Below are 26,204 nucleotides of genomic sequence, written 5' to 3'. Positions count from 1 at the left end.
CTCAGTATCATCCCTGTGTATAACTGTTATCTTCTACACACACTCATGCATGTGGGCGCATGCACTTCCTCAGTGAAAGTTATCCTGAAGTGTATATCCCAACTTTTAATGGTAGTTACTCATGGTAAGTTAGTGGATAGCATGAGCTTTGAAGCCAGACTGCCTGATTTTGTAAGCCCAGCTTTGCCACTTACAAAAGAAGCAGACTTTGGACCAATGACTTTGCCCTCCTTCTACTTCAACTTCTTTGTAGGTAAACGATGCCTAATAGGATTGTTTTGAGATTAAATTAGTTCATTCAGTAAAGCATTTACAAATATACCGGGCATATAACAAGTACTCTGTAAATTCTAGCTATGTAAGAGAAGATGGACAGACTTTCACTTTTTTTAACTTCTAAAAATTTATTATTTAGATATATTTCACAATGGCATATGCTTCACCATTTTCATAAGTATAACTGATGGGTCTTATATTCACAATATTGTGCAACCTTCTAATTACAGAACATTCCATCACCTCAACAAGAACTCCTATTCCTCTTAGGAATCTCTCCCAATTTTCCCTATCCCCTATGCCTGGCAAATATTAGTCTGCTTTCTACTTCTGTGGAATTTTTTATTTTGGACGTTTCATACAAATGGAATTGTATGATATGTGGCTTTTTGTGTCTTTTTTCACTTAGTATAACGTTTTCAAGTTTCATGTGTGTTGTAGCATCTATCATAAAGTCATTCTTTTTTGGAGCTGGGTACGATTTCACTGTGTGGATAATACCACATTTTGCTTATGCATTTGATGCATAAACAAATTAATATGGACATTAGATTTGTTTCTACTTTTTGGCTAATAGGAATAATACTGTGATGAACACTCATGTGCAAGATTTTGTTTTGTTTTGTTTTGTTTTGTTTTGTGACGGAGTTTCACTCTTATCGCCCAGGCTGGAGTGTAGTGGCAAGATCTCGGCTCACTGCAACCTCTGCCTCCCGAGTTCAACCGATTGTCCTGCCTCAGCCTCCTGAGTAGCTAGAATTACAGGTGTCTGCCACCATGCCTGGCTAATATTTTGCATTTTTAGTAGATAGAGATGGGGTTTCACTATGTTGGCCAGGCTGGTCTCTAACTCCTGACCTCGTGATCTGCCTGCGTCGGACTCCCAAAGTGCTGGGATTACAGGTGTGAGCCACCGCATCCGGCCCTCATGTACAAGTGTTTATGTAAATGTGTGTTTAGTTCTCTTGGAAATATATCTAGGAATATAACTGTGGGGTTGAGAGAACCTCATTTTTTATTTTATGTATTTCTGTATTTTTGGAATCTTTTTTTTTTCCAAAGAGCATATATCTGTGATTTTTAAAATATTTACCTTTAAATTTTTAATTCTTAATTTTTTTAAGTATTTAAATTGTGAAGATTCCTTACAATATATTATAATAGGGTTTGAGGTTTGGTAGGCAAAGCTGCCATAGGAAAGAAGTAAGGTGGTCCAGGTTTTCTGACGGGCTGAGTGGTGGTGAGGGGAGTGAGGTGCCTCTGGAACAAAATTTAAAGGGATCCATACTGTCAGGGCTGTGCAAGTGTATGCCACCCCATGTTTCACACCCGGGGCTCCTTATTCCTCTAACCTTTGTCTTGGTGTTGCTTTGCTGTCATGCTAGCTCACTCCTATTTTTTGCTCCCCCTGTTGAACAGGTATTACCTACAGGTACCTTGGAATGATCAGTATGGTATGATCATACGTCATTTGTATTTGCCCTCCACGCCACGTGAAAAATGCCCATCTTTACCACGAGGGTGTTACCACACATCTCACATTTGGCTTTTTTCCCTTTCCTTTATCAATCTTTAAACTGAGTTCCATGGTTTCCATAGGAAAAATACTCAGAATGTGATAATACGGGCTTAATTGAGAAAACAAAAGGTCTATTATCAACTGAATTTATTTACATTGCCTACATATACCTCTTAGAGATCACAGTTCCCTATAGCATATAAAATGTTTTGTATATTCTTCAGTAAAAAAGCATTTTAAATTGTGTTTAGCAGAAGATTTTTCCACTCCACTCTGCTTTTATTATGAACACATTTTGGGGGGTATACTTATTAACTTCTCATTTAACTTTGTTTCTTCCCCATAATAGAAGCTACGGTTTTCAGCTTTTTGAATGACTTTCACCTTACTTTAAGCTGCGTGTAACCTAGGTTAACAAGGGTAGGTGGGGCCAGAGATAACACCTAGAATCGTACAGTGAATAAGGAAGGGTCACAGGATGTGGAAGACTGATTGCAGCTATCTCAGAGTATTACACTGGGCCCCTTTGTGTGTAAGGAGGGGGAGAGTTAAATGTGGAAATATTTGTGATCATGTACAACATATTACCAGGCATTCACGTGTGAATGCCAGAATATGTCTTCTCTTATCATCCTCAGATTTTTTAGTGATGACATTAAGTAAATTCTGACATAGTAGTCCTCTTTCAGTGGTCACAATCATTCCATGCATTCTACTGAAATGTTGTCATTCTTACTTCCTGTTATTACCAATAATTCACCTAATGTAAGACATACAACCTTGTACATTCCAGCCAAGTTTAAATTAATTTTTCAAGTGAAGATTTGTTAATAAGGGCTTTTTACTGAAATTTAAACTTGACTTTCACAATTCCCACTTCATCCACTTTATTTAAATGCACCCAAAACAAAAGTAGTCATGCTTTGTGGTGTGACTTCTTTATAAACACAAGCTGCTCATGGCATGAGATTGTATTCATCTGTAGATCCACAGATTTATTTTTCTTGGGATCCCTCATGTTATTTTAGCTACAATTTTGTTATAAATATCTATTTTTACTTTGAGGAATGTCACAATAATGCAATATACAGTATACATAAACAACTTAGAATTGAGGTATTCATATACTTTTTGCTAAGATACATTTAGGTAACCTAATATTAAACAAACAAAACAACATCATATTCATATTTATATATATATACATATATATATAACAATTACTTTTTCATAACCTATTATTTCTCAGGTCCATGAAATCTAGAACTTAGAGGGAGTAAATATATGCTGATGTACCTTTTGTTTCTCAAAAAAACACATCCTAATTACTAGCCATTAATTTGTGTAGGTAGCCACCTAATAGTGGATTCTCTCAGTGAGTCATTATATGAGCTGGCCCCAAATGTGATTATATCCAGATATTAAACACTATCTTGTTCATCTCTCACTTAGCAAGATATCTTTAGCTATCAAGCGAAATCAAGACTGTGTGTCACAGACTGGGACAATATTTTTTTGCCAGACAGAGGAAACAACACTACAATAGCTACTGGTCCACAAATTACTTGCAAAGCACAGACTCAGAAGTTTGTCATAAGTACAGAAAGTTGTTTCTAGTATTCTTTCTGAAGAGATTTTCACAGCAATAAGCTTTACTCTCTAACCTGTGAATGAAGTTCATCTGTTAAGAAAACTGGAAAAAAATTGTTTGAGGCTCTCCATTTTGGTATGAGATAGGAAGGACTGGGTACTACAGGGGAAGTCAGGAGTAGATAAATGTCCTAATCTACCCTTTTCTCTATGTGGACAGCTTGTGCCTGATGATATCATAAAAGCAGAATCATATTAAATGGTATTATTAAATGGTATTCCAAATTATTTATGGTTTAAGGTCAGTAAGCTATATTTAAAAACAACATTCCGATTTAATCTGAATATTCTGTGAAAGGGACATTATTCACAAGTGACAAAAATTATATTTTAATGGATTTAAGTTGTAATCATCATTGCTCGAAATTGTTATATAGTATTCACTTTGGAACAGACTAATTAAACTGCTTTAGTGTTTAAGATTATGGTGGCTGGCACTACAATGATGCTTTATAATGAAGTCTATTAGTTAAAAACATAAATATCTTGGTTTTGTTAGGTACAGGAAATACAAAAAACAGGGTGAGAATAGCAAATATACTAGAGAAGCAAATGGAGAGGCAGTTTCTCTCCATGAAAGAGAGATCTATTTACTTCTTACTTTTCCATTCCACCCATAAATTTGCCAAAACTTACTCACATCTCAAGACCCATGATTTCTTTTAGGTGGTCTGGTGCTAATCCAGCTGGGTAAAAATCACTAGTTGCATGAAAGTTTGACAAATAACCTTGCTAAATAACACTCTTTAAAAGTTACTGATGAGTTAACTTCATTGGGGTACTAATATTATTAAAATTATGGAATTTTATGCCCAGTAACATCCTAGAAATAATTTCTCTTTCTAAACATTTACATTTACAAAAAGGATTACAGGAAACGTAGATTTACAACTCAAGACCCTTGAATATTTACTAAATATTATAATGCTCCAATTCCAGGCTTCACAATGAAAGCAGGATGCAATAAATTTGGAGATGAATCATTAGAGAGCTGCAATAATAATAAACAGAATAGTTTGATTTATGTTAAAATATTAAAGCACTGTGATATTTTTCACCCTAAAGATTAGAGGGCATCAAAATATCATATATTGTAGATGTTCAACTAAAAATAGTTTCCCTCCTTTCTACTTCACTTCTCAGGGAGCATACATTAGCCATCTGAATCCTGAGGATTATGGCATTAAGGATTCATTGAGGCCTTTCTTGACAATATTAATAATTTGTATACATGATTAGGAAATTATGAAGATGTTTAAAAATGGCATTAAAAATATAATAGGCATAAAAGTTTACTTATAATCATTTGATCTCAGTATGTAGACAGATAAAATGACGTTTCTCTCTGGAAGCCAGCCTAGGACTATATGATGTTCTTCCATCTCATTATTATGGTTCAAAAAAGATTTACAGAATTTTGTATACCTACCCTGAGGGCATTATCTCAGCTAGGAAAGTTAAACATCACCAAGCAATAGGTGCAGATTGTTTTAAAAAACACCAGGCAGAATGTTTATGAATAATGGAAATACTTTTTCTGGACTTTGTTGTCATTGTCGGGTTTATGATGATTTGGTAACAATAAAAATTTTTCTAATCAACACCCAATTGCTTCACACTTTCTACAAAACTTTTTCTTTTTCTCTGGCATATGTCATAAGCCTATTACTGAGGAAAAAAACATCAGAGTTATGTTAAAATATTTACAAACTCTTGATTGGTGTTAGTTGTGTAGGGCACGTGTCCAGAATGACAATTTCATGACCAGAAGGGTAATGGAAACCATCTTTGAGATGCATGCAAAATGCCAGGAGATCCCAGCCAGTGAGATCTGCGTGAAAAGTAACTGGATGATGAATAAGAGGGGAGAAATGCATTCCAGAACATTGCCGTCAGTTTCAAGCATTCAAAGCTGGATGCTGTAGGACCGTAATGAAATTCCCCTGCCCTCTGAGAGCCATGTAGCTATCATGCCCATGGGCTTCTGTGGGCTTTCCTCCATAAAATGGTGCCATAATGTCGCAATGCCTAAACTATGGGGATTTGCCTCAGATTCTTCTCCTGCTTGGTAGAACAGGTGCAGGAGCTTTCTAAAAGTGTTATGTTTTAGGATGTGTTTGCATAATAATATAAATAGTTATGTGGCGTAAATTTGAGTCATTGTAAAAGATGTCTTGCTAAGAGAAAATGCTATTTCTCATAGATTACTGGTAGAAAATTCGAGTTTTAGTTTTTTAAAGAAGTAGACTGGAAAATGTAGTAACAGTAATAATATTCATAAACTTTGGCTGAGCATTCTTACTCCTATGAGTCTACCTCCCATAAATACAAGCCGCAGCATATGATACATGTACAAAATGTTTATTGTGACAATGTTTGCAGTAAGAAAAAAAGTGGAATTGAGCGATTACCATCAAGAGGTGGGATCTATGAGTGAACTGTGTTCCATATGGTATTGCTAACTGAAAAAGAAAAGCTCAGGAAAAGCACATATATGTCCTTTTTGGAAAATAATAACAAGAAAGTTTGCATATTTGTCTGCATCATATGTCCACATACATATCATTCAATGAAAGCAGAGAAGACTAGTTTGTCAAATTGTGCTTTCTTTTGGGGCAGCAGGTATTGAGGTCAGTAATATGAGTTTGAGGAAGAAAGGAGAAGGACTTTAGAAGATGAATATATATACATATTTATTTATGTACATATCCATATGTATGTATTGAAAGAGAAAGAAGGGCAGACAGGGAAAAAGAGAAAAGAGATACATTAATTTTATTAGTAATTTATTCCCCCTCCTCCCAAATTCACTTAGGGGCTCATACAAATCCTGGTCAATGTAGGCATCTCTAATATTTGCAGAGATGCAGAAATGTCTGTCCAGATATAGGTAGGGAAAAACGGGACTGAAAAACAGATTCTGGACACATATCACCACTTATTAGCTGCATTATGTTGAGTAAAACTATAACCCCTCGGCTCCTCCTCTTCCTTAGCTGCAAAATGGAGAGGACACTTCCTCCCCTGACACAGCTGGGAGAACCCAATGAGCTCGTGTTTTCTAGATGGTGATACATGACACAGAATGAAAACTGTCATGATTCTGAATCTGAGATATGGTTCACTGTGACAAAAAATTAATTCACGCTGGAGGTTTGAGACATCCTGAAAAATTGAGGTACAAGCTGTGAATGCATCTGTCATTTTTATTTTGTCTGTGTCTGACTTAATCCTTTCCTGTTCTTGAAGATTAGCTGTGATATTTGTCACAGTTAAATTTCCTGATAGTGGTTTTGCTGATATTGGCCATACAGCGAAAACTGGGTGCTTTTGTATTGATTGGGCAGACAATGGAAAAGAAGATAAAAATATTGAGGGATTAACATCTTCAAGACATGTTTAAACATTTAAACATTTTCTCTATCTAGAATATCCTGCCACGTGAAATGAGAGGGCACTAAAAAAAAACACCTATCCCTTTATGCTTATGTATTGAGATATTCATCCTTGTCACTCATATAAAACAAAAGAAAATTTTAAGTACAAAAAAGGAAGTTAGACTATGAATTAGGCTCAACAAAACTCCAATAATAAATGCTAATCCTTAAAAGTTGCAAATCTAAACTAATCAGTTTTTTTATCTTAGCATTAATTTTATGAAGGAGTTTTAAAGCTCCTTTACCATATAAATTACTATGTAAATTGGATAGCATCCCTTGTTAGCTTAAGTATTTTCTTAAAAACTGCAAGCAAGATTAGGCAATGCCATCATCGTTTGACCCTTTTCTTAAAGGAATTGTCATCAACTAGCTGTGGTTGGGAGGTGGAGACCTTTTCAGAGTAAAACTTGTCTTCCCAAAAGAAACTGATGTGCTCACGATAGAAGGAAGTCATAACTCCCAGGTTGTCCTGATATGACTCTCAGTAGAGAATTACACAAAGCATTGAAAAGGCTGTTTCAGTGGTCAGGTTCTTATCAGCAAATACTACTTTCAGCTTTGCTGTTTCTCATCTCTCATATAGGGGTGCATCTAAAAGAACAGATCAAATGAAGAAATCTGTTTCAGAACTTGTTCCCAGACAATTTTATATCCGTTTTCCAACAGTCTGCAAAGATTATATACAAAAATTCTCTATGGCCTGAGGAATTTACAGATACAGTTTATTCCCTTTCAGGCTGCCTAACTATCCTTTTCTTGTTCTCTTTATCAATAATATAAGGTTTCACAAACAGTTGTCTGCAGGCAACATGTTCTGAATTTCTTGGCAAAAAGGAGTGATGAGAAACAAAATATGCTGGGTATTTTTTTTTATTTTTGGGATACAGTCTGATATGCTGGAGATTTAACTTCGTAATTTTTTTTTAACACAAGTATGTTTCGTAGTGTTTTTTTCATGCCTGGTTTACTTGAGCACTATTAGGTGATGCTTAGCATCTTCATAATCATTGAAGCCGTATTTATGTTTGCTCGAATTGGACAGTCTCCTCTGGAAAATGTCAGAGAGTGAGCTTCTGTTCGTGCCACGTAAAAGTGAGATGAGGCTGGGCGCGGCGGCTCACGCCTGTGATCCCAACACTTTGGGAGGCCAAGGCGGGTGGATCACCTGAGGTCAGGAGTTTGAGACCAGTCTGGACAACATGGTGAAATTCCATCTCTACTAAAAATACAAAAAATTAGTCAGGCATGGTGGTGCACACCTATAGTCTCAGCTACTGGGGAGGCTGAGGCATAAGAATCACTTGAACCTGGGAGGCAGAGGTTGCAGCGAGCCAGGATCGTGCCTTGCACTCCAGCCTGGGTGGCAGAGTGAGACTTTGTCTCAAAGAAAAAAAAAAAAAAAGAGAGAGAGAGAGAGATGAATATTTTCTGATGTCAACTCAAAAATTCATATAGATGCAACATACCTCATTCTAATGGAATGCTTTCCAATATATCTTGCATTTGTAGAGAGATTGATTGGCATTAAATCAAGTACATTTACACCAAATAGACATTAAAATGCAAGTATATTTCAGCAGTTTTTAAGCATCTTTTAAAAATTTTAGAATAGTAAACGTTACAATTCATACTTCTAGGTATCATGTTTCCTATGTTGGTGTTATGTCCTTAATTATGTTTTTCTTTTGGGGTAAGAAATGGATCCAGATTAGCTCTTTCTCTGATTGGATTATCTGTTTTCTGGACTGTAAAGCTGTCACTGCATAACCTAGAAACCTCTTTAAAGATGCATGTTTGGCTACATTTGTTATCCAACAGATGTCTGGATAGTTAGAATCTCTTGAGAGTATTATAACTTGTGGTTTTGGTTACAATAAGTGATCCAAGCTTTTTATTTTTTTTATTTTTTTTATTTTTTTTTTATTTTGCTCCTCCCCAGTTCTGGGAGAAAGTCTGTAGAAGAAATTACAAAGAGTGTTCCATTTCATTTTCCCCACTCCCTTCTGCTTCCCTTTATTCTTTGTCTCTGGCTTCAAAGTTTCTTTATATCTGCTTTTGAAATGGAAGTCACTGAATTGGTAAGCGGTGTCTAAATTCCATATCGTTCCATATAGTCCCCAGTCACCCAAGAGGTTATTGGCCACATTGACATTCAAATTTTGAGACTGGTAAATTGCCACTATGATAAAAAGCAACAACAACAACAAACCCAAAAACAAACACACAAAAAAACAAAACTACCTAACTCTATGATTTATATTTTATATATATATCCACAAGGTCAGTTTTTAAACAACTGGTTCAGATTTGTAACTTTATATCCTGATGTTTTAAGTACTTGCCAATTTACCCTCCAGCTGTGCATTTTAATATGCACATGTCTGAGGAAGTGGATGTCACTAAAGGCAAAGGCTAGAGATTCTGTGCACAGGAGAGTTTGTGGTTTTGGAGGGAGGGAGGTACTGAGAGAGCAAACAGAATAAAGTGGCTGGCTGTCTGGGTCTGGGAAACACCAGCAAGGAGAAACACCTGGGTGGCTGAACTTTTGTCACCTGCATGTTTGCCTCAGGTGAGCAGGTGCTGTGCTTCTTGAAATACCTTAGTGAATTATGGTTTTCTAGTAACATCAGGTTCAGTGGGTTTTACATTTCTACCCTCTTTTGAATCTGAGCTTAAAGACATTTTGACAAGTTCAGACAGTTTTTAACCTCGCTGTTTCTGACAATACTAGTATGTGGAGATTTTAAGTGCATTCTAAATGTGCCTGCAGAAAATACCTCTATACACGGAAAATCTCCCTCTGCCAGAACATTATTATGCTGCCATACTAGGTATCTTTTGTAATGATTTTGGTGTGCAAGAATTGTAATTATAAGAGAATAATTGCACTTGAAATATCATAATAAATTTAACCTTTGGTCTGGTTTAAGAAAATACATCTTATTTGTGATTACTTTAAAAAGAATTATTGTTCAAAATTTGCATATTAAATATGGAGAGAAGTCATCAAACTGGCAAAAATATTTGTAATACATGGGAAAAAATGCTAGGATACCTAAAAGTATACTAAATACTAGTATACAAAAAGCATTCAAAAATCAACGAGAAAATTACTTTTTGAAAAGCATAAGCATTTGGCCAGAGTTAAAACACAGAGGAATAAATGCCATAATCACACAATATCCAGCCTCACTAACAGTGAAAGAAACTCACATTGAAACAATTAGATGCTTTTAATCTATAATATTGATCATACATAGCAAAAAATATAAATATGGGTACAAAGTTCCTGAGCACATTTAGTCACCACAATTAAATACGTAAATGTCATGTTCACATGCTTGGATTCAGCAATTATACATATGTGTATTTTTGTAAGAAATTTAACTCCTAAATATTCACACAACAGCTACTTTGTAAACCTCTTTGTGTGTGTGTGTGTGTGTGTGTGTATCTAAATGATGTACATCTATAGAGAACTGGGTAATAGTATACTATAGAATAAATACTGTGCAGCCTTCCAAAAGGATGGGGTCGAGGTACACATACTGACATAGTATGATTTTCCAAGATAATACTGCTGGGGAAATAGGCAAGTGGTATGTGTGTGTATATGTAGATCGGGTACACTTAGCAAATTGTCTGATGATAGGTGATATTATGTAGGTTTTTACTTTCTAAATATGTTTAACTTGATTTTTTAAGCAAGAATTCCATGATGTTTCAAGAGGTTTAAAAATGTTTTAAAATGTGGCACCTATATGTTAATCTTGATATTCACCTGCAATGAAATCATAGTTCTCAGATTGGGTAGCCTTCTCTCGTACATTTTTCTCTTGCAAGCGTTAAGGTGCTACCCCTACATAGATCTTATTTAGAAATTCTTAGCTAGTATTTAAAGTGATTGCCCCAAGGCTCAGACAAACAAATGCAATTCTATGATCATTAACAATGATAATTTCATAAAGCAATAGAAAATAGTATGACTGTCTCTTGCACCTTTTTGTGATCATATATCAATGTGTCAGCGTTAGCTGTCAAGTTGCTGGCGAAGTTTGGATATTTTGATGTAGCATCTGACACAGTGTTGTATATATTTAGCTTTGTAATAAGTATTTCTTATCTTTATTAAAGGATGATTGAAAAGGGAGATCTATTTTTTCAATATAGAAATGTTACCAGGTTCTTAGCCTAATAGTAAGCATTCTAATCCACATGGCTTCTTGACTTTTAATATGTATAAAATGAAAAGTTTACATTTACCCATATAAATGCTGTCTTTACTTTTAGATCTTCAAAGTTTCTACACACACTTTCAGGCTTTATGTTCCTATTTATGTTCCTTTTTTTCAATCAACAGCATGTTTCCCATTGTATGGTTACCTCTTTTATCTCCCACAATAAAATTAATTGAAAGCATATTCAGCTTACTTAAAGAGCCATGATCAGTGGTGTTGTCAAATGACTGTGCTTTCTCAGAAGTAGAACATGTTTATTTAGTGGGTTATGACTGAAAAACAAACAGTACCTAAAACTCAGCTGTATATTAGTGTCACTTTTTTGTTACCCAATGTTTATTTATTATTTCTATCTAGTGGTCAAAGACTTACCCTCATCAATTATGTTTATTCTTAGTTCAATCCACTGGCAGCTCCATTATTCTCAGTTTAAAACAAAATCCCATTTGAATTGAAATGTCTTCTCAGATTCTTTCCTCATTTTTTCCTTGGGGTTGCCTCTGTTCCTAGAAAGTTATTCACATCACAAAAACTGTCCAGTTGAAAAGTTGTTGTCTGCTTTTTGGTTCTGTCTTTTCATTCTTATCCTGGACTGCTGTTTCCAATATACCCTCCTCTAATCTGTTTCTCCAGCCATTCTCTATACAATATTCTTTCTAATGTGCTTTCTAATAATGGCCTGCTCAACTTGGCCTGTTTGAATTCAGTTCCTAGTGTTTGTGATCCCTCCAAGACGCCCATCTGGGGTGTCCCATGCTATTTCTTCTGCTGTGGGATACCCATATCACAGCTAATACTGACAGGGCCCTAGAATTCTCACTGAACTGTCTCCTTTACCATTGGTGGGGAGCGTAGGCAAGCTTTAAGACTTTTTGGAGAAAAAGAAAAACAGGGCTTGAGGAAAACTGAGGAGGAGGAAGTCTCTAGGCTGTTCACGCTCAGACCTACCATGTCACCGTTTCTGTTTTCTTATTTCTATTGCATTTTACAAGAGGTAGATCTGTGAAGCTGCTGCCTCCCTGAATCTCAGTTAGAAAATGAGTCATGATGTCTTGTTATATACAGTCAGTGCTATGATCTGAATAACTGCAACTCCGCCAGATTCATATGTTGAAATCCTAGCCCCCAGGTAATGGTATTAGAAGGCTGGGCCTTTGGGAGGTGATCAGGTCACGGGAGCAGAGCTTTCATGAGTATAAATCAATGCCCTTATAAAGGAGATCTGAGAGAGATCTCAGGTGATCACACAGCAGAAGGCACTCTCTGTGAACCAGAAAACAGGCTCTCACCAAACACCAAATCTGCTGGCACCTTGGCCTTAGATTTCCCAGTCTTCAGAACTGTGGTAAATAAGATTTGGTTGTTTATAAGCTATCTAGTTTGTGGTATTTTGGTATAGCAGCCCAAATGAACTAAGACTGTTTAAAATCTTCAAATTTTTAAGGAAAATCATGTTCTCATCCTCTTCCTTGACCAAGACTTCTCACTTGCCCCTATCCAAAGGTTTGTTGTTGTTGTTGTTGTTGCTTTTTGTTGTGGTGGTGGTGGGTTTTTTTGTTTTGTTTTGTTTTTGTTTTTGTTTTGTATGTTCATATTTCCTTTACTCTCATCCTGGCTCTGAATAGGTTTTTTTTTTTTTTTCCTTTTCTTTTGGTGGTCAGGCAGTAGTGGTGTTGTAATTGAAGTAAGGAAATGGGTCTGTCTATGGACCTTCAGTTTCTTTTAGGCTTTTGTCGTAACTGAATTTCAAACTCAAACTCGGGAGTATACAATTGATCTCTTTGTTTCTTAGTTCATTTTTGACAACCACCTCAAGAGCCAACTGACCACTCTATGTTTTTAAAGTTCACACTGGAGAAGTCTGGCAGGGGGTGTGGTGGTTAAATTAAAGATACATGTAGAGACACATCAGTTAAATATGACACATCCTATCACATCATTGAAGTGGTCTTCATCAAAAGTGTAACAGACTACTATGTCATCATTTACGTCATTTAGGAAAAATGTGACAAATGGAGAATTTTTTAAAAATCACTGAGGGCCATTTTGTTAATCTTGATCAGTTCTGTTACATCAGGGTGTTTCTAAGCAGTGCAAAAAGGAGTATAAAAATATATTAAGTTTTCTTTGAATTGATTTTGTGATAATTTTGACTTAGGCTACAGCCAGTATAATTCTCATAAGGTGAACACATATATGATGTTTAAGACCCTTGACTCTGACATCAGACCACCTGTTTTAAAATCCTATTTCTCTCACTTAATAATTGCATAAATTATCTTAACTTAAATTTTCTCATTTGTAAAATGAATATTATTTCAGCATGATTAGAAACATGAAGTATGATGTTTCATATAAAGTACTTAGCACCATTCCTAATATAATCATTAAGGCCCTAAGAAAATGTTAGCTCACCTCATTTTTATGATTTTTTTTCCTTTCACTGAAAAATTTCATGGTCTGAACAATAGAACTAAAAGAAAATGGCTACTGTAAAGAAGGTAAGCAGATGTGGTTTCAGACTGCCAGTGGGGAAATCTCAGGATATGTTATGAATTAATTTCAAGTAGGTTTGATTTGGGTAAGTGAGGAAGCAGAAAAGTCTGAATAGGAGCAGAACCTGTAGCAGAGTGGATTTTGTTCCGGCAAGAAAAATCATGGGAAATACTAAATAAATGTAGACCACGTAAGATTCATGGGTTAACAATTTTGCCCCACTCCACCCTCGCTGGGAAAAACTAAATGTACTTGTTGACTCTTAATAATCCCGATCTACCATTACCAGTTGTCTTAATAAAAAAAAAAATTGTAGTCCTGCTTTTCTTTTGCAACTTATTAGTAGGGTGTTTTGTTTGTAGTTGCTCATTTTCTTGTGCTTTACGTATGCCTATTTTGAGATTTACAAATGAATGCCTGGTAATTAAAGCAAAGTTTTTTATGTTCCATCACCAAGAAGTTTAACCACAAGGATCCATTAGATATCTGATACATTTCAGGCCACAGAGGAATTGACTTTTTAAGATTCACATTGTAGAAATGCAGAGACATGGAAACAAGAAATTGAATAGATGAATTTATAACGAGAGAATGACTTCTGTTATTCTGATTGGAAAATCTGGGGCGATCTTAAGTAATGCAATACTTGTCCGCAGCAAAAGGCTCACGTGATTTTGAAAGAGTCATATGTCTTTGCAAAGCAAATAAGAAATTGCCTTTATTTAAAAGCAAAAATAAGACAGGCAAACCACTTGATGATTACAACAGTATTCATGACTTGCAGTGCTGACATTCTGTAGATTGATGCAGTCTTCAAGTGTGGAAATCCTGAGTCATACAGAAGATGAGATGTTTTAATAATGAAAAAAATATTTATATAGTCAGCAGATTGTCAGTAAAGGTGGTTTAGATTACAAGAGTTACCCAACAGAGACTATGTCAGGTTGCAAATTATTCTAACCAGAAAACCATTTGAAAATGAATAAAGCAAACTTAGAGTGGATTGACATACCCCAGATCCTTTTATTTTTTTTCTCTCCCTCATTGTCCTCTTTTATCCTTCTCCTCCTCTTCTTTCGAAATGGAAAAGGAAAACTATTGCTTCTTTATCAAGTGTAATACCAGTATGCTTGTGGAAAAAAGAAAAGTGGAGCCAATCTTCCGGCATTCAGAAAGTGTTGCTTGTTCCCGGTATACAAATGTTACATAGTACGCAGATTGTGACTTGTAATTTTGTGAAGTGCTTCTTTATCTCCTTCTACTTGTTCTTTTGCCCTTTGTGTAGCCTGTTTTGTAGATTGTCTTAATGTCTCCAAACACTAATTGTGTCCGATTTTGTAATGACATCCATATTTTACAAAATTCTTTTACTAGTTGAGGGATAAGAAATGTTGTTTAATAATAGAAAAACTTTGAACCAAATTGGCTCATTTAGCTATTCAGTTTCTGACATCCATCTTGGATTACAACAGTTTTAGATCAAAGGCCAAGAAAACAACTTGAGATCCTTGCACCCACACAACAGCAACCTTGCCGCATTTCTACCTATACGTTTAAAGAGCTTTGCTTCATGTTTTGTTATTTAGTTTTAAACAACATAAAAGCACCTATTACTCTGTGTTTTCGCTCTTCCAAACAATGATACTTCAGGTACAACAACAAAGGGAACTAAAACGGGTGCCAGATGTATTAACTAACTTTATTGAGGTAATAATTTCACAATATATAAGTTCATCAAAATATCTTGTTACACACCTTAAATATATATAATTTTAGGCCGGGCGCGGTGGCTCAAGCCTGTAATCCCAGCACTTTGGGAGGCCGAGGCGGGTGGATCACGAGGTCAGGAGATCGAGACCATCCTGGCTAACATGGTGAAACCCCGTCTCTACTAAAAATACAAAAAAACTAGCCGGGCGTGGTGGCGGCGCCTGTGGTCCCAGCTACTCGGAGGCTGAGGCGGGAGAATGGCGGGAACCCGGGAGGCGGAGCTTGCAGTGAGCCGAGATCGCGCCACTGCACTCCAGCCTGGGCGACAGAGCGAGACTCCGTCTCAAAAAAAAAAAAAAAAAAAAAAAAAAAAAAAAAAATATATATATATATATATATATAATTTTAATTTTCAATTATATATCAATGAAGCTGAAAAGAAAAAAACAAAAGTAACTTCGAGTAGGTGCAAACTGAAGACGCCATGTGAATAGCCCATATCAGATATTAGTCAATTAACTGTATTAGACACAGATAAAAGTCACATTTCCTGTTTTCTCTTTGATAAATTATTACTGATTTTAGCTTTGAGTTCGAATTAATCTATGTCCTATTAATCTATGTATACCTTCTTTTCGTCACTATTTTTAACTTCCAAATTTTAATTTTTGCTATCTGGTATGATTTTTTAAATCCACTTTAAATACTTTTTGGAGGAAGATAAGATAAAATAAGTAAATTAATAAATAGAATATAGGTCTGGACTGTTATGAACCAACTATATTTATTTTACCTACAATAGTAGACTCAGTTTTTAGCCATCTAATTGCTCACATAGTTTATAGCAATCCCATTGTGGAGTACATTTCAAAATAACAACTGAATTTATTTTTCACGTTAGTCTAAAAGAATAATTTTGATTGTTACTGAAAGTATTAATTGAAGCATTGCATAAATGCTCCAAAGATTATTTACATCTTTTTTCTCCCAATATCACCTCCTTTTGAAATTACAAATGTTTCATTTTTTTCTATTTGCTATCCACTCATACTCCAAGAAAATAAAAAAAAAATAGCAACCAATTTGTATTGTATAAATGGCACTGTTCTAGTCTTGTGTTTTTGTTACATACTGTGTTCGTCGGCTTTTTGAAAATTATGAGCTCTGGCACAGAATTTGCTTAGAGATCATGTTGTCTTCAAGTCAGACCTCACAGTTGCCTGGATTATCTTTTTGGTTTCTACATCCGATGTATTGCAGATTACGCTAATTTTTGGTACTATGTGTATTAATGTTCTTTATTGTTTCTCATTGTCATTTGTTCCAGGTCTACAGCATCAAGACAAGAGTAAGGAATCACCATGGTACTGAAACGCACAATCTTAGTGAGTTAAGTTGCAGCATAAATCCAAGGGCCCACTGGGAAAAGATACCGTCGGGATTTTCGATTCAGCAATAGGACACGAAAGGCATGGAAGGAGAAGACAAAGTGTCACGCAGTTGACTGGGTGTCGGCCTTTCTTGAGAAAGCAAAGTGGGTCCTAGACATTGAAGAAAAGCATTTTTATTTGTTTGTTTCCTCATCTGAGCCTTTGCCAACTGTGCAACTCTCTCCTTTTGTTATCTTGCTTTTGCCAGTATATAGCTAAGTTTTTGTTTCATTTTGATTTTTTTTTTTTTTTCGCCAACCACCTTGTCAGGAAAGGATGAACCACACATTAAAATGCTCATTCTTTCAAGAATACAAGTTTGTAGCTCTATGTGCATCTATTTTTGTAGAAATACAAAAAAGTTGGTTTAGCATTGACGGGCTATTTTTGAGGGATGTATTTTTTTTAATATTGTAAAAATTGTTGAGTTCTGTTTAAAGAACTTGCTCTCAGAGAAGCACTGGCACAAATGTTTAAAATGCTTATCTCTCAGACGTCTATTATATGCTCTGTCTGTGCTTTCTAAGTTACCTCAAATGTTTTATGTTTTTTCCTTTTTACAAAAGTAGCTATACCATAGACAAACCAATGCAGTATTGTTTTTACATTGAATCGCAGCAAAGATTTAATTCCACACTAGCTCACTTAGTTTTAAATTATATGTATAGCTTGAAAAGTTTTTTTTAAATGACCACACTAAAGAAATGATATTTCATTGCTTTGATTTCTCCCAAAGAATAACTTGGAGGTTGACTAATAAAAAAAAAAAAAAAAAAAAAAAAAAAGAAAGTTGGCATAAACTTTCAATTAGATGAAGAATTTGCCTACAGGAGACTAATTATCTTTCTAGCCCATCCAAATTTGATAAATGGAACCAGAGTTTATATACAACTACAAGAAAAAAACTGCATTTAACCATGCTACCTGTGAGCGCCAGTGACTTATTTTACTTGTTTCTAATTGTTCATTCATGGCAATTTAAAAAGTCATATTTTAAGTGAGGTTTGTTTTTCCTGAAGAGCATTTGAAGGAACAAGATCTGGGAAGGCACTAGAGAAATTACAGAGCCCTAGCTCTTTCTTATAATGCCACCTATCACTGTAAACTAAAACAAACACAAAATTCTATATGTAATAGTTTAAACACAGAACTTAACAAATCTTTTTGTTTGTTTGTTTAAATCTGGCTTTACTTGATTTAATTATTTTTAGAAAGAAATTTAGGGCAAAATAAAGTGTATATTAGGATTTAAATTTATGCCACAATTTAAAAATAAAACCAGAGGTCATATACAATTTAAATTGGGCTAAAAATTAAAAATTTGAGAATTTAACTTGATATGAATCAGGATCTAAATAAACTTGAAATTATCATTAAGACTGCTAGGAGAAGATTAAGATTATGAACGTAGCAGTTATTGATACTGTTAAGACTTCAAAGGCAAAGTTCATTTCTTCCATCAACTGCTTCCAGAGATGTCATGTAAAAAAGTTAGTGTAATATGGAAGTTTTTTAGTTTTATGAAGAGGTTTTTTTCAAATTTCTCCCATTTTTCTCTCCACCACATAAAATAGTATGATCAGTGAAATGCCACTTTCTGTCTTTAATTATTCATATGTTATATGTGAGCTTTTTAGACATGAACATGGCATGTTCAAATAGGCGGAGTTATCAAAGATAATTTTCAAATATTTTCCTTGGCCGTAATTCATGTATTCATTTATATACTATCCATCTTTTGAGTTTCAGATCTATATATTCTCTTGTACTGTCATCACTCCGCACTTTGCTGTTTCTTACCTAGACTCTCTTTTACACAATATGCACATTTTTACCAATGTGGGGTCCAAATTTAAGATACCTTCCACTCACTAATAATACGAACCTATATTTCCTGGGAGTAGCCTGGTTAAATTTTCTGTACTTTGGTCCATAATTTGATTTGATATGATTGTTTTGTTTATAATTTGCCCAAATGCATGGAGCACAAAATTGTGTGAATTTATAAATCTGGTTTTGCCTTGTGTCCTTCTGAATTTTCAAAGCCAAGTGTTCAACAGTTCCCATGTGATGACTCACAGGGTTATTTGTCTCATCCGCATCCACCTTTGGAATACATTAACTTCCTTTGTAATTTATTTGAAAGTAATGTTATACTCAAACTCATTCAGATCATTCAGTTGGATTTTCCCAGTGAAGCGGAGAAGGAAAGTAGTTACTCCTTGCTCCATTTCTTATTTTCCACCAAATTTAATTGAAGGGCATTACTTAGATGTCTTCTCCCTGAATTTAGACTTTGCTCTGTGTCTCTCATGATAACTGTCAGATAAAAAATTTATCGGCTCTGAGGACCAGAGAAACGTTGGGAACCTGGTTTCTGCTGTACAGAGGAAAGATTTGTAAGTGAGCTCTCTCTTTGAAAACAGGACCCAGGCTGGGCACGGCAGCTCATGCCTGTAATCCTAGCATTATGGGAGGCAGAGGATCAGGAGGATTGCTTGAGCCCAAGAGTTCAAGATCGGCCTGGGCAACATGGGGAGACCCTATCCCTACAAAAAATTTCTGAAAAACTACCTGGGCATTGTGGTGCACAACTGTTCTCCCAGCTACTCTGGAGGCTGAGTCAGGAGGACCATTTGAGCCTGGGAGTTTGAGTTTGCAGTTTGCAGTGAGCTGTGATTGCACCACTATACTCCAACTTGGGCAACAGAGCAAGATCCTGTCTGAAAAAGAAAAAGGAAAAAGAAAACAGGCCCTAGGTGTTTGGGATACACTGCCACCCAGAGAGTGGATCAAAAATATAAATAGAGAATGAGCATGTCTCTACAATTGTCTTCTAGGACCATATTGCTGTTACCACCAGAAGTCCTAAAAGAGGATGGGTTGTAGTTTAACATAATATTCTGAATTCATTCCAAGTTTAAAATTCTGTCATTCTCTGGCTCTTCTTTTTTCACATCAAAATGATGCTGTTGGACTTAGAGGCTGCTGAACTGCTTTAATGAGGGCTACCATCTGCCTCCACAATTTTATTAAAACCACTCCACCTTTAGACAAAGGTGACTTTTGTCTGATTTTACAAATCAGATTTATTCAAGCTTTCTAAATATCTGTGAACTAGAGCCTAGAAAATCATCTCATTTATTTTAAATAGAATATGTGCTTCCACCAATAAACCATTGGGAGCTAAGAAACAACATAACGTTGACAAATCAGGATCCTAACAGATTATTTTGTCTCTCATTGTTAATTTGAAAGAGACTCTGAACTTTTGAGAAATCAATGTGTCTTCTTAAGAAAGTTAAGCACCCTCTCTTAACTTTCCCCTCTATTTGTTCTCTTTTCTCTTTCTTCTTAAGAGTATTTGTATTATTTTGTTAAGCAAAAATGGCCAAAATTGCTCTAAAATTTGCAAAATGAGAACGAATGGATTGCAAATAATTGAGGGATTTATTTCTTTAACTTTATAAGACTTTAAAAAAAAAACAAATTCTAGGCACTGACATGAAAGTTGTCTTTGAGAAGTTTGTTATTCATTTTGCAAAAAGTATTTGCCCATTCCTATTCTAAGATTTGCAGAATATGTCACACTATCTGGCTTTTGAGTTTGCTATCTGGTTTAATGTTGTATTTATAATTTAAAGTGGCAATCAGAAACTGTATTTCAAAGACCTGTATTCTATCCCTTACTGAGTGTCCCTTCTTTAAATGGTGTTTGCTGAATTAAGCCGGTGGGGGCAGTGGCATTAAGTGGTGGAAAAAGGAAAGTACATATGTTAGAGTTTTGACTGACGGATAAATAGAAAGCAGAATGAATTAATGGAAAAGAGTTTGGCTGTTAGGCCATTCTCTAAATTCTAGTTTAGCCACAATTTTATGTGTGGTTTGGGGTTTTATTTATTTATCTCATGAGTAAAATGGGATAATACCTAACAGGCAGGCTGTGGAAGTTGTAAATCACATACACGCACACACAGACACACACACACACACACACACGATCAATCATCTGGCTCATATTAGATGTTCAATAAATAACAGCTACTAGAGATGCCTATCAGTTGAGTAAGTAGTTCCTTAAATTGAGCTCCCAAAGGTCTCTTCTCTTCACGTCCGTATTCGTTTCTGCAGCAATCAAATAGATACATGATTGTTTTTCTGTAAGAAATTACTACAAAGAGAATCTTTGTCTCCTACTAACTGTCCCTCCTACCTGGTATAGGAGATAAATGTACATTTCCTAATTAGCTGACTTTTTAGTGTACCATTTCTGAAGGAAAAATAAATTAACCTTATAGTGGCGTGTAGGTCCAACTCAGTTTTCTTCCATGTTCCAAAATTTTATTTAAAGTACTGTGTCCAAAATTATGAGGACAGTGTCATTCATTCACCATGGTTTATATTTTTGGTTATATATCGAACTTCCTTGGCACCTAGAATAAGAACATTTCTTTTGAAGTTCTCCGATTTTTTTTATTTTTACTTGACTTGAAGGAAAGTTGCAAAATATGGTGGAAAAAATCTTCTGCATGAAAAGGGGGAAAAAACACAACCATTTACGATCTCAGTCAGCAGATTTACTCTACTCAAGGAAAAAAAAGAAACCACCTTATTGGAAGCAGATGTTGACACTGTGTCAGTTATTGAAGATGGAAGGAGTTCACTTGAGCCATTGCAGTTACAAAGGGGTATTGATGGCGTTCGAATTCCTGATTGATCACCTTTGCAGCCAAGGGAAAGAGAGCAGAAACTGTATGGGATCAGAAATGAAATCAGCCTGCCAGTTTAATGGAGAGGCTCCTAGAAACTCATTTTTTTTTCTTTCCTGTAAGATAAAAGACATCTTTCAGAATAAGAAAGGCTTGTTTGAGAGAGAAATTACAGTTTATTCTCTGAAAATATTTAAAGGCCAAAGTGCCCTTTAAATCTATTGTTAAAACATTAAAAGTATTATTAAAATCAGTTTAGAAAAATTGGGCAAAAGTTTTAGCCAAACATAGAACTTATAAAAAAGTGAATGGTTCTGGCAAGTGGGGGCATGAGTGGAGCCTATAAGGAAACCTCAGTCTCGATAACTTCAAAATGTTACTTTCCTTGGTAACTTGATCATGGAGATTGGTCACAGCACAGACATTTAGAATTTTTTAGCAGGATTTTTTTTTTTCTTTTTAATCTTGTAGTGCTCTCTGGGAATTGCACCATGTACACTTTTCCAACCTATAGAAATCGTCATTATTGTTAAATTATCTCAATTTTTGTATTTCTTTTATTGTCTATTGTGCTTTTTTGTTTAAAAATACTTTTATAGTTTAAAGTATTGATCAAAGTAGTATTCTCTTGAAGTCGTAGTCAATTTAATTTGATCCAGTAAGTTTTTCTGAATCTCCTTTTTAAGTTCCAATAAATTCTATTATAATTAAGTGTACTTTTACCAATTCCATTGTATAAGCAAACAGACACCTTTTAGAAAAGGATAAGTAATCATCAATTTGTTTTTTTTAAAAAAAACAATTTCTAGACTACTAAATTTGGCATAAGAATAATGCTTTTAAAATGCAAATACTTTAGTTTTTTGGTATATACATAAGATGTGAACTTTCCTATTGATATCTCTTTATATTAATAGAGATGTACATTTCTTTCTATGCTGTGGCTAGAGCAAAAGTTAATAATGATTATTTACACAATTGATTTAATTTCTTAGGATATGTACAATATTGGATATTATATCTGATTTAAAAATACTATTCCGTACATTTTTTTCAGGAGATAAAACATAGGGAAAAGTTTTCATGTGAATTCTTTGTATCATTTTAAAGTACATATATGTAAAGGGAAGATATGGATACAATTTGTTTTTATTATATAAATCTAGGTAAGGTGAAATGCTTTTGTGAACAAAAATACAGTGTAGTGAATTTTATATCTGTCACTTGATTAAACTGAAAACTAATAGAAATATTATTTTAGTGCACTGAAATGCCATGAAATTTCAGACTTATTAGTTCTACAAGCAGTTATGCTACCTTAATTTTGTGTTTCCAGAAATAAAAATTAACCTTAGTTATGCTGTCATTCTTAATTAATAAAAAATGTATAACTCATAAAATTTTTGGCTTTATAAGATAATTATGAAATTATATATTTTTTCTGTTTTTGTGGGGCTGGGAAAACATTTTCTTATTTCTGTTCACTCTTCAAATGCAGGTCTCATAATATGTGTCAATGATACCAGATGATGGAAGACTTTGTAATAAAAACAGATGTCATTATCTTCAACTTGTTCAATAAATAATTTAATGTGAATTGAATGTTTATATTTGAATGTAGCATTTGGATTTGGTCTGCATTTCTTGAGAATTTAAAGCTCTTTTTGTTTCCTTCTTATTCAGTTAAGCATCTTATAAATATTTTGGAAGTTACAACATCTTAGGTGTTTTTAATTAAGAAGTTAATTTCTAGAGCCAAGAAGTCTATATGTTACAGCAAGGAATAGATTATAAAACACATGTTTATAATGGAAAAGCAAATGAAATGGGGTATATTAATTACATAACAGCAAGAGTCTTGAGAATTTTATAATGCAATGCTTCTAAGGATATTGGTTGACCAAGGTGTATTTTATTGTTTTTACATTTGCTGACAGGGACCCTGCCATAAGTAATATGAAAAAACAAACAAAAACTTTTCCACGATGCATTAACATTGAAAAGAGAATTCCAAGACCGTGTATTCTGAAGAAAGCTAGAGTTTCTCTACGTGGGCCCTCAATTTTCTTATTACACGTATCTTTAATGTGAAAGTACTAAAGTCCGAAAATCAGCATTTAAATAATAGACTTTCCAGTATTACAGATGAAATAATTTGGCACAGGCTTTTTAACTGTCTACCACATTTAGAATGTGGTGTCAAAATGAGCTTTTTAGAACTGCTGTAAAATATCACTACATTGCTACAACGATAATGGCCTAAAAGAACACACATTTACTATCTTACAGCTCTTGTGGGTCAGACATTCGGTGAAGATCTTAGTCTTGGTGGGCTACACAATGTAGGCAGCATTTCCTCTGGATGCTTCCTAGAGAGAATCTTGCTGTTTCCTGCTTCTAGAGTCCTTTGCTTAGTTTCCTTCCATCTTCAAATCCAGCAACCTGGTCAAGGCCTTCTCACATGGCATCACTGACTTTCTCTTCTTCCTCTCCCTTACATGTGTAAGGACTCATGTGATTACAATAGCTGCATCTGTATAATCCAGAATAATCTCATCATCTCAAGGTTTTGTTTTATTTTGTTTTGATGGCGTCTTGCTCTGTCGTCAGGCTGGAGTTCTGTGGCGCGATCGGCTCCCTCCAACCCCCGCCTCCTGGGTTCAAAGGATCCCCCTGCCTCAGCCTCCCAAGTAGCTGGGACTACAGACGCGTGCTACCACACACGGCTCGTATTTTGTATTTTAGTAGAGACGGGGTTTCACCATGTTGGCCACGATGGTCTCCAACTCCTGACTTCCTGACCTACCCGCCCTGGCCTCCCAAAGTGCTGGGATTACAGGCGAATGCCACCGTGCCCGGCTCAAGGTTCTTAATTACATCTTTAAAGTCCCTTTTTCCATGTAAAATAACATATTCAGTGGTTCTGGGGATTAGGACTTGGAGCCATTATTCTACCTACAACAATTAGTATTGGACTTCCGTCATTTTCCATCACTCTTGTAATCAAGAAGGACTATTTCACTGGGAGTAGCAAGTCATAATGCTTGCGTTGGCATTTGTGTGGGTGTTTGTCTTCATTCATCAAATAATTGCATATAAAGAAAATTTCTGTCACTATTTCAAATGTTTCATGTAGTTTCTATAGTACTTCAGAATCCAAAGGGTTATGTATTACTTATGTAAGATGAGCAGTCTGGGGGGCGGAGAGCAGGTCATCTAGTGCAGATTCTTCCTAGCTGAAGTGTGTTTTCTTTGGGGACAACCAAGTACGATTTCATTGTTTTGCTTCCTTTTTTGGGAACATAGGCCCATCTTGTGATGCCCTAAGTCTCCAAGCATCTTATTTGACCTGCTTATACACATTTGACTAAATAGCTAAATATGACCACATTGACGTGGTAAAGCTTTAACACTTTCGTCCAGATTGAATCACTCCATCTGCTATCAGTTAAGCAGTGGAAAAACTTATGGAAAAGCAAACATGTTTTGATAGATTTAATGTGTAAAGAGGGTATCCACACTCTGGAATGCTGCTGATCAATAAATGAACTGCAAGACTTTGTTCGAAACAACACTCAAACACAACTGTTTTACTTTCCATACCAAGTTTGGCTGTGACTGAATGAAGAACACCAGCATTGATCTTTGCTTTGCACTTGTACAAGAGACTATTTGCAGAGAGCCAAATATAGCAACAGAGGATTTAATATCTTGCCAAAAAATACAAAATCTGTTCCCCTTTAAGCATGACACTCTATCCTTTCTTGTGGATCTTGCTAAAAGGAAAATATAGCTTTAAACTCCCCAATTCTTTCTGTTGAAAACTCACGAATCTTTTTCAAATGAGCTCTGTATGGTTTTGTAGTGTTTTATGTTTCCAAAAGAAAATGGCTACATGAGAAATCTGTCCAATGTTATTTTTCCTACAAAAAATACGTCTGGTGATGGCTGTATTAATTAATTTGATTGTGTTTATACAATGTTTACCCATGTCAAACCATCGTATGGTATACCTTAAATATATACAACTTTTATTTGTCAATGATAACTCAGTAAGTCTGGGATAATATCTTTAAGTCAAAGGTTAGAGTCATCAGAAATAAAGAAAAATCATACTTCGATAACCTCAAGACTAATCAAGGATAATTGGGTGACATGATATCATGCTGTGTGCCATTTTGTATTAAACAAATTACACCAACAATAAAAAAAATTGGCTTCAATCAACGAGGTGCTTTCTTTGTCTTAGAACATGGATGCTTTGTTCTGAGTGTTGTCTGATGGGTAGGCAGATTAGTTCAGATTTCTCTATAATGTGGTTAATGACAATAGCTCTTCTGCTCAGTTTATGATGCATATAAAGAATTTTGAAAATAGTCTTGCAAACTTCACCATGAAGTTTCCGCAGTGACAGCTTTACCAGACATCTCCTTGTGGGATTTTAAAACAAACACAAGGCTGTTTGGAAATACTTGGTATATGTAAATATGCAAAATATGCTGAACAGTGCTAACAGCTGTAGGGTGTACTCCCTCATCCTTGAGCAGAATATTTTGGTGGCAGTGTGGTTATTTTTTCCATCTTTGCTTTTAATTCTCCCCCTCTTGTCTCCACCCACTCACCCATCTACAATCCGCTCCAAAAGCACAAATTTAACACCCTTCCCCCTACTTCCACACTGCTTCCAAGAGAATCATTTTAGTGAATTCCCACTGGAAAAGGTGGGTGGTGGCTTG

General features: G+C 35.2%; 1 protein-coding gene and 1 pseudogene across 5 annotated transcripts in view; both read left to right on the top strand.

Annotated features, from left to right (window-relative positions):
* The window catches only part of VGLL3 (vestigial like family member 3), a 50,626-nt gene extending 27,550 nt beyond the window's left edge, over window positions 1-23,076 (top strand). For 3 of the 5 annotated variants that reach the window (XM_009198344.4, XM_009198342.4, XM_003893804.5), the window contains exon 4: window positions 16,657-23,076. In XM_009198344.4, the coding sequence (XP_009196608.1) occupies window positions 16,657-16,700 (44 nt within the window). In that variant the 3' untranslated portion in view covers window positions 16,701-23,076. The remainder of the gene's footprint in view (window positions 1-16,656) is intronic. The other 2 variants (XR_642204.4, XM_009198339.4) reach the window with 2 other exon arrangements.
* A 1,185-nt stretch (window positions 23,077-24,261) lies between these two features.
* LOC101000902 lies at window positions 24,262-25,695 on the top strand (annotated as a pseudogene).
* Window positions 25,696-26,204: the final 509 nt, after the last annotated feature.

This window comes from Papio anubis, chromosome 2 (assembly GCF_008728515.1).
Source record: "Papio anubis isolate 15944 chromosome 2, Panubis1.0, whole genome shotgun sequence".
Lineage (NCBI taxonomy): Eukaryota > Metazoa > Chordata > Mammalia > Primates > Cercopithecidae > Papio > Papio anubis.
Note: the sequence above shows the minus strand (reverse complement) of the source record. Positions and strands in the feature narration are given on the sequence as shown.